At 41.6% G+C, this 8,530-nt stretch overlaps 1 protein-coding gene across 1 annotated transcript; it reads right to left on the bottom strand.

The window, feature by feature from the left end:
• Positions 1–7,194: 7,194 nt before the first annotated feature.
• Positions 7,195–8,130, bottom strand: LOC121876119 (pollen-specific leucine-rich repeat extensin-like protein 3). Its single transcript, XM_042381057.1, has 3 exons — positions 7,846–8,130; positions 7,461–7,688; positions 7,195–7,368 (listed from the first exon to the last, which is right to left on the bottom strand). Exons 1-3 carry the CDS (start codon positions 8,128–8,130, stop codon positions 7,195–7,197), a joined length of 687 nt encoding a protein of 228 aa, XP_042236991.1.
• Between the last annotated feature and the right edge of the window lie 400 nt (positions 8,131–8,530).

The raw sequence follows: 8,530 nt of genomic DNA, 5'->3' as shown, positions 1-8,530 counted from the left end.
GGTAATTGAGCCACGTTGTCATTTACAATTGGCTCTGCCGTATCAAACAGATTAAGTTCTATATCATCTACACAGTAATATTTGGTTTATCTCCAAAGGGCATCGGTCAAGTGGTACAACGTTCTCCTTCCTGTCCTAAGGGTCGCTGGTTCATGCCAGGGGCTTCCCTAGTCAACCACTCCGGGTACAGTATCGGCCATCCTGCTTTCTTGTGTACCCAGGGTTAGCAGTCCCGTCAGACCTATGGGACTCATTTTTACTTTCAAAGATTGGCGAAAAAATAAATAAATGAACCACAAATAAATACAAAAGTGGAACAAATAAAACAAATCAAGATAAAAGCGATATATATGTTGTGTTGTCAAAGTAAGAGAAACGATTAAGACCCTGCAATTGTGTGTAAATGAGGCAGAAAGTCAGTCAGAAGAGCAACCTGGGACTAGGTCACAATTTTAATGATGCTATATGGCAGCAGGGTCTACCATTAGACAATACATTTTGGTTCCAATATCTTCCCAGGAGGTAGTACCTCCCTGTTTCATAGCCGCCTACTACCTACTACCAACACCTCAAGTAAGTATTTGCAAATTCATTTTCGCATATATCTAGCAAGTCGCAGTCTTAACAAAAAACTTAATCAATTTGCTTCGACAACTGCATTACCAAATATCACCTTGTACTATAAGTCAGATCAAGACGTCTACTGACTTGTTTGTCGCTCATAATATCTGAAAAACACAGCAATATGATGTCATCGCTCGACTCTTGAATGGAGAGTTACGTTGTACAATAAGATTGTAAAAGTTTACATATTGCTCTGTGTATGTGAGACCCTTATCTTTCGTTCAGTACCTTGGCATCACGATTCTTAAGGATTCTGCATTAGTTAAACTCAGTAATAATGAAATTGTTCTTAAATATACTCTTAACAAACAACGAACCGCCTTCCGATCCATCACAATAAACCAGACAATACAAGTAACAGAAAGTGCAATAGAGCGCCTGTAACCCTAAATCCTCACCTCTGAGGTCTCTGGGAAGAAGCCAATACTGTTTATCAACGGCATAAACAATGCTCACACGGTCTGGGTACAGTTAAATTATCAAACACGTAGACTTCCCACAGTTGTTTACCTTCTCCAGATTGCCAAGTCCTTCCACCAGGTTCTGTCATAACCCTTAACTATGCTTTACATAACGATGAACTACAAGGATTCGCGGAGTATTATTAGAGGCGAGTCGGGACTGACCTTAACTCTACGTTGAACACAAATGAATTCAAATATGTACCGTTTACGGGTGTGCAAAGACCTTACCTGCCATAATAGATACCGTGACTTTACAGTAATTATGGCACACCTTGTCCATTTCCTCTTTCTAAACTCGCTTGGTCCTGGAAACTAAACTTTACCTAAGTTTTGGAAGACCCAACAAATAACATCTTCGAAGTTTTTACAATGGTACTTAGTTTAGCCAAGCGACTCCATGGATAAAGGCCAGCACCTCCCTAAAGATAAAATCCTCACTAACTAAGACATCATTCAAAGATCCCCTTCAGATACTTATGTGGCTTCGTGTGTCATTGTATACTCTTGACTTTGTCATCTCTCTTGAGTCTCTTACAATACTTGTTTTAGGAGACTTATATTAGTATTTTCTTAATTAACCCCCCAGGTCTAGGTAATGCAGGTATCATGAAAGAGAGATAAACCACATCCAGTTAACTCGGTCATCTCTCAGTGATGGTGATTATGTTGTCAGTGTGAGGATATCAGTTCACAGGTTATGCTCTGATGGTCGCTCTACTGTCTTCTGTCCATCCGCTTCCTGTCCCATGTGAACTACCTGTACGAAGTAAGAGGAATGACTGCACGATAATCACTTTCCTATCACCATTAGGCACGGGGAATTTCTTCGTTGATCTGTGAGTGATTCCGTAACTAAAATAATCTTCTCTATTATAATTAAACTACGAGATAAGATTTGATGACATTTTCAATCATAATTTTGTTCATGTCTTCATTTAAGCCATAATTGACTCCTAAATTTGTGACACAAGAGAGTAATTTCCAAATCTTTAACCAAAAGAACCGAAAGAATATGAACAATTAGAGGGTATTTTACTTTACAAACTCCCCGTCAGAAGCTCCGTCCCTCATAAGAGAGAAACATCTCCCCTCCTGGATGGTCAAAGGGCCCCGCACCACCACGACGCCCGAGCACCCACCTGAGTAACTGTGCTCACGACGGCGGGACTCCGCAATTACCTTACAGAAACCGTATACTTAACCCTAAGATTTCCCGGACTCTGCAGTTTGCATGTCCAACCAAGTGGCAGTAAAGTGATTCTCGGCCAAGATCTCCCAAGAGGATATGCACGCAAGGGATCTCTTGTGAAATGAAGGAGTGAGAGCTGGGTTATCTATACCCAAAAGCCTTAAGTTAAGTGAAGAGGAGACTTTTTATTTAATTTCATTAGCGTATTCAAAGGTTGTCGGATTTATCAGGTGATATTCTGGAGATAGGGGGTACATAAATTATCCAATTATCATGTCAACAGCAGATAGATGACTGCAGAACGGCAGAGTGCTTTCTCGAACACACTTTTAGGACGATACTCCAAGAGATCTTTTGCGTAAGTTTCAGTCAAGTGGTCGCTTGTCCAGGCGATGACTCCGATAACCAGTTGGTAAAGGGCTTATCCAGATGATCTTAGAACCCGTTCCACCCACCCATTCCCACCCTCACTCTCTTCCCCACCTAAGTACCAACCCCCCCCACACACACACACGCACACGCACGTACCGCCCTAACACTTTTCACTTGGCTACCTGAGATTGAATTTCTTATCCCTAGATCACCTTGCTTCAGCGTTAGGGGTGTGGCAGTGGACTGGCTGACATTCTTATTACTAAGCTGCCCTCGTCTGTTGTTTGGGTTCCATCTGTTACAGCTGATGCCTTTCCTTCCGTTTCCGTAGATCTTTGCCAGCGGCTCCTATTAATGTTATTCCGTTCCATGCTGCCGATGTTGTTAGGTTCTTTATTTTTTGCTCTGATACAATTTTTAGGCGACTTTACCTTTAGTCAAATAGATTGGATTGATCTTACGGGTCCCGATGAGATATTTGCTAGAGTATTAAAGGAATGTAAGGAAGAGCTTAGTATGCCCTTAGCAAAGTTGTTTAACATGTCCTTAAAAACGAGTGTAATACCAGAATCCTGGAGGATAGCGAATGTAATACCAATTTTCAAGAAGGGAGATAGATCACTATCCTCTAACTAACGTCCAATCAATCTAACAACAATTGTAGGCAAATTACTGGAAGCAATCATTTCAAACTCTATTCCAAATCACATGGAGAAGCACAAGTTGATCAATGATTCCCAACATGGCTTCACAAGAGGGCGTTCATGTCTAACTAATCTATTAACATTCTCTTCATCTGTTTTCGAATCAGTGGATGAGGGGCACAATTATGATGTGGTATATCTCGACTTTAGCAAAGCCTTCGACAGAGTCCTCCACGAAAGACTAATTAGAAAAGTGGAGGCTCATGGCATAACAGGAGATATTATAAAATGGATTAAGGCGTGGTTACAGGACAGGAAATAGCGAGTGAGCATTAACGGCAATAAATCCGATTGGAGCAACGTAACTGGTGGAGTTCCCCAAGGCTCAGTACTTGGACCATTATTATTTATTATATACATAAACGACATAGATATCGGAGTAGACAGCAACATAAGTAAATTTGCTGATGACACTAAAATAGGGCGTGTAATTAAATCTGACGAGGACTCCGCAAAACTACAAGAAGATTTAAACAAATTTTTCGAATGTTCTGAAAAATGCCAGATGAAATTCAATGTGGACAAATGTAAAGTACTCAGTATACGAGATGTAAACAGGGAACAACGATGAACAACGATGTTATTGAGAAATCCGACTGCGAGAAAGGTTTAGGAGTAATGACAGTAGGAATCTTAAGCCAAGTAAACAATGTGTATTTGCTCGAAACAAGGCTAATAAAGGCGAGGTCATCCTAAAACTATATATTGCGCTTGTGAGACCTCACTTGGATTACGCTGTTCAATTCTGGTCACCGTATTACAGAATGGATATAGAATCCTTAGAAGGAATTCAGAGGAGAATGACAAGACTTATCCTGGGCATTAGGAACCTTGAGTACAGAGACAGGTTAAAGCATCTTAATTTGCACTCCCTCGAGAGAGGTAGAGTGAAGGCGATATGATAGAGGTGTATAAATGGAAGTCAGGGCTGAACAAAGGGGACATTACAAAGGTACTTAAACTATCCCACCAGAAGCAAACTCGAAACAATGGTTTTAAATTTGACAACTTTAGATTTAGGCGCGAAATAGGTAAACATTTGTTTGGAATCAGAGTAGTGGGCGAGTGGAACAAGTTACCAAATATCATCATAAACTCGAATACGCCGGATAGCTTCAAACTTAGGTTGGATGGATATATGAGCAATAGGGGTTGGGTATAAATGGGACTGCTCAGTATGGGCCTTTAGGCCCGCTGCAATTTCCTCCATTCTTACTTTCTTATGTTCTTATTTTCCGTGGAAGGCTACTGTTGTTACCTTACCACCAATGGTATTGTTACTTGTGACGTAAACTTTGCTGCTGTCGTTACAGTTCACGTATCTTACACTGATGTTTAATTTACTGTTGATGTTTCATTTATTAGTGTTTCTCTTACTGGTGTAACCGTTGACTAAATTCTCAAGACAGGATTCTCTTTTGGGACAGATAAGCTGGTGTCTGTGCTATCCTGAACCACCACCTGTATGTGACCCTGCCTGTATAGTCCTTCCTGGCCTTTCAGCTGAGCCATCTGCTTCATAATTCTGTCTTCAATAATTATCAGATCTAGTTCGCGGTTTTCTTCACTCCTGATAGAAGTTCCTACATTTCTGTGATCATTTCAGATTGATTTCGAGTTTTTGTGTCTTCTGTCTGAAGCTCCTGACGTGGGTACAATGGAGTGAGTTGTTGACTTAAGGCTCTTGTTATTTATTCTCTTATAGCCCAAAATTTTCATACGTCTCCATTTGTATCCCTTATTGGGTTCCATTTCATGAAAAACTTCCTAACACCCAAGAACTCCTAAATTATTAACAGCCAGCTCTAAATACTACTTGATAACAAAATAGAACTTATATTTCGCGCGAGTCAGTGATCTTCCAGCTTATTTAAAACTAAAAGAGGATGAAGATTCACTTGAGGTTGTCTTTTCTCACTAATCACCAATTGTCCTCAGCGATGCTGTTGTGGCCCAGGTCCTTCCAATTAGAGTCCCCCACTCTTGAGCGTTCCACCCGTTTCATTCATTATATCTACAACACTAACTTTTGGCGCCTGACGACTACACTAGTTTATTATCTTATATCATTGATTTTCGACTCGTGCACATATATTGAAAATTTATACACCAACACTTAATACATGCGCGCGCACGCACGCACGCACGCCCGCACACCACCATGGGCAGTGATGTAAATTGTTAAGGAGTATCTTTAATAATGCCACGGCTTATGTGGAGTGCTAGAAAAATAGTGCAGTCACCGTTTTAAAGAAAAACTGTGTAAGGAAGAACGAAATCAAGCTTTTATTTACGTCAAGGAAAGTACTGCTAATAAAATCGAAAACAATGAGTCTTAAGTTGTCTTTTAACACAGGTGTTTTTCGTTATTACGCTCTGAGTTCTACCTATAATGGACTTTTTTAATAAGTCATTTCAAACAGGAATTTGTCTTTTGTGAACTCGATATTTCAAAGATAATTTTAAACGGCCAAACAGTCCCTTTCTCGTCATGCTAAAAAGAGAGAAAGACAGACAGACAGACAGTGTACATACGTTCACTTTTCGCGAGCGCTTCAGATGTCTCAAATTACTTGGACACCTGGCAAGTCACCACGCGGGGTTGAGCAGCTATAAATCTCCGGAGAGTAACATACAGATGTAAATATATGTAATGATATATAATTCTTACGTGAGAAGTTGAACTAAGTTTTATGACACTTTTGATAATATAAATTTTCAGTGCTATATACTTACAAAAACTACTTTATTGGTAGGAAATATCTGTAATCGAAAAAAAAAATGCCATTTCATCCCTATTAATCATTGTTAGACATCCGGGTCGCTTATCCCCACGATTTCTTCTGTTATGGTAAAGTCCAGATAAGTGTAGCTTATATACGGTATAGAGCTTTTCTTTTCTTTTTACTTTAATAGGGTAATGAAAATAGAATATTTTCGCAGCCAGTATATATATATATATATATATATATATATATATATATATATATATATATATATATATATATATATATATATATATATATATATATATATATATATATATATATATGCTGCGAAAATATTCGATTTTCATTACCCTATTAAAGTGAAAAAAAAGCTCTATACTTACAATTATTATCAGACCAGCCACATTATTTCCTTGCACCCGTCTATCTAATAATGACTGTGATTATATATTATAAATTATTTTACCAATTATTCCACTTCTCATGACGTCTGACAATTAACTTTTTTCGGTGACGGGGACGATGATAGTGTTGTGTAGTGCAGTGTGTGACCCAGATGTCCTTGGCGCTGCTTAGAGAAATTTTACAAATCTAATGATGTTCCTCCCCTTACTACATAAAATGTAAAGGGGGAGGTAGGGAGAGATGTGAGGTAAGGGGTAAGGGGAAAGGGGAGGAGGAAGTAAGGGGATGGGGAAGAGGTAAGGGGAGAGAGGAAGGGAAAGGGAGGGGTAAGATAAGGGAAAAGGGGCAAGGTTAGAGGAGGGGAAGGGGGTAAGATAAGGGTAGGGGAAGGTTAGAGGAGGGGGAAGGTAAGGGAAAAGGGGAAAGGGAAAGGGGTATTATAATCGTTCGCTGTAACAAGATGTATAATAGAAAGCTTAAATAGATTAGGGGTGATGGTTTATTAACTCAAGAGTAAGAAATGATGAATCTTATTAGAATTTTGCCAGAAAAAAATAAATATTATAACTATCACAAAAAGGAGAGACGAGGACAGTTTTATTAGGGAATTTAGCTTAGAATTCAGATTATAGATGGTGCGGGTTCTGTTACCGGTGGTGCAGGTTCTGTTACCGGTGGTGCAGGTTCTGTTACCGGTGGTTGCAGGGTTATTCTGTTACCGGTGCAGGTTCTGTTACCGGTGGTGCGGGTTCTGTTACCGGTGGTGCGGGTTCTGTTACCGGTGGTACCGGTGGTGCGGGTTCTGTTACCGGTGGTGCGGGTTCTGTTACCGGTGGTGCAGGTTCTGTTACCGGTGGTGCAGGTTCTGTTACCGGGTGGTTCTGTTATTACCGGTGGTGCGGGTTCTGTTACCGGTGGTGCAGGTTCTGTTACCGGTGGTAGGTTCTGTTACCGGTGGTGCGGGTTCAGTTACCGTTCCGGTGGTGCGGGTTCTGTTACCGGTGGTGCGGGTTCTGTTACCGGTGCGGGTTCTGTTACCGGTGGTTCTGTTAGGTTCTGTTACCGGTGGTGCGGGTTCTGTTACCGGTGGTGCGGGTTCTGTCACCGGTGGTGCGGGTTCTGTTACCGGTGGTGCGGGTTCTGTTACCGGTGGTGGGGGTGGTGCGGTGCAGGTGCAAGGTTCTGTTACCGGTGGTGGGTTCTGTTACCGGTGGTGTGACCTGCGGTTCCTGTTACCGGTGGTGTGGTTCTGTTACCGGTGGTGAGGTTCTGTTACCGGTGGTGGGTTCTGTTACCGGTGGTGGGTTCTGCAGCAGGTTCTGTTACCGGTGGTGCAGGTTCTGTTACCGTTCTGTTACCGGTGCGGGTTCTGTTACCGGTGGTGCAGGTTCTGTTACCGGTGGTGCAGGTTCTGTTACCGGTGGTGCGGGTTCTGTTACCGGTGGTGCGGGTTCTGTTACCGGTCTGTTACCGGTGGTGCAGGTTCTGTTACCGGTGGTGGTGGTGGGTTCTGTTACCGGTGGTGCGGTTCTGTTACCGGTGGTGCAGGTTCTGTTACCGGTGGTGCGGGTTCTGTTACCGGTGGTGCGGGTTCTGTTCCCGGTGGTGCAGGTTCTGTTACCGGTGGTGAAGATATAGCACATTGTATAAATTAACCTTCCCTTCACTTCCCTAATTCTAAAGTCTGGTATACCTAGTGACAGGAAGCTGCAGGACAGTCACTTTAAGTTCCTTTGGTGCGAACCAGTCACCTAGAGACAGGAGGTTTTGCAGAGTACATAAGATACGGGCACTGAGTTTTGAATAAGGGAAGTCATAGCAAATAAATCCTCTTGAGTTCAGTCTCGCCTTTGTCTTGAAGGAGTTGTTTTGTGTATTTAGGCAGAGTAATAGTGTGCATAATGATCTAATTAACGTTAGTTTGGGCACTGTACACCTCGTTCATCAACAATAACACTGAGTACACACACACACACACACACACACACTGAGTACACCCACACACACACACACTGAGTACAACACTAAGTTACGAGTTTATGA

The sequence above is a fragment of the Homarus americanus genome, unplaced genomic scaffold (assembly GCF_018991925.1).
Source record: "Homarus americanus isolate GMGI-L3 unplaced genomic scaffold, GMGI_Hamer_2.0 scaffold34921, whole genome shotgun sequence".
NCBI lineage: Eukaryota > Metazoa > Arthropoda > Malacostraca > Decapoda > Nephropidae > Homarus > Homarus americanus.
The sequence above is the reverse complement of the archived record's forward strand: the minus strand, read 5'-3'. Positions and strand labels throughout refer to the sequence as shown.

Bases quoted from the DNA above. Each gene is read 5' to 3' on its own strand.
- LOC121876119 (XM_042381057.1), bottom strand. From the start codon at position 8,130: ATGTGCTATATCTTCACCACCGGTAACAGAACCTGCACCACCGGGAAC. The intron at 7,689-7,845 runs GTAACAGAACGG...CACCGGTAACAG, and splicing joins CGGTAACAGAACCCGCACCG to AACCCACCACCGGTAACAGA. The intron at 7,369-7,460 runs GTAACTGAACCC...CGGTAATAACAG, and splicing joins GAACCCGCACCACCGGAACG to AACCACCCGGTAACAGAACC.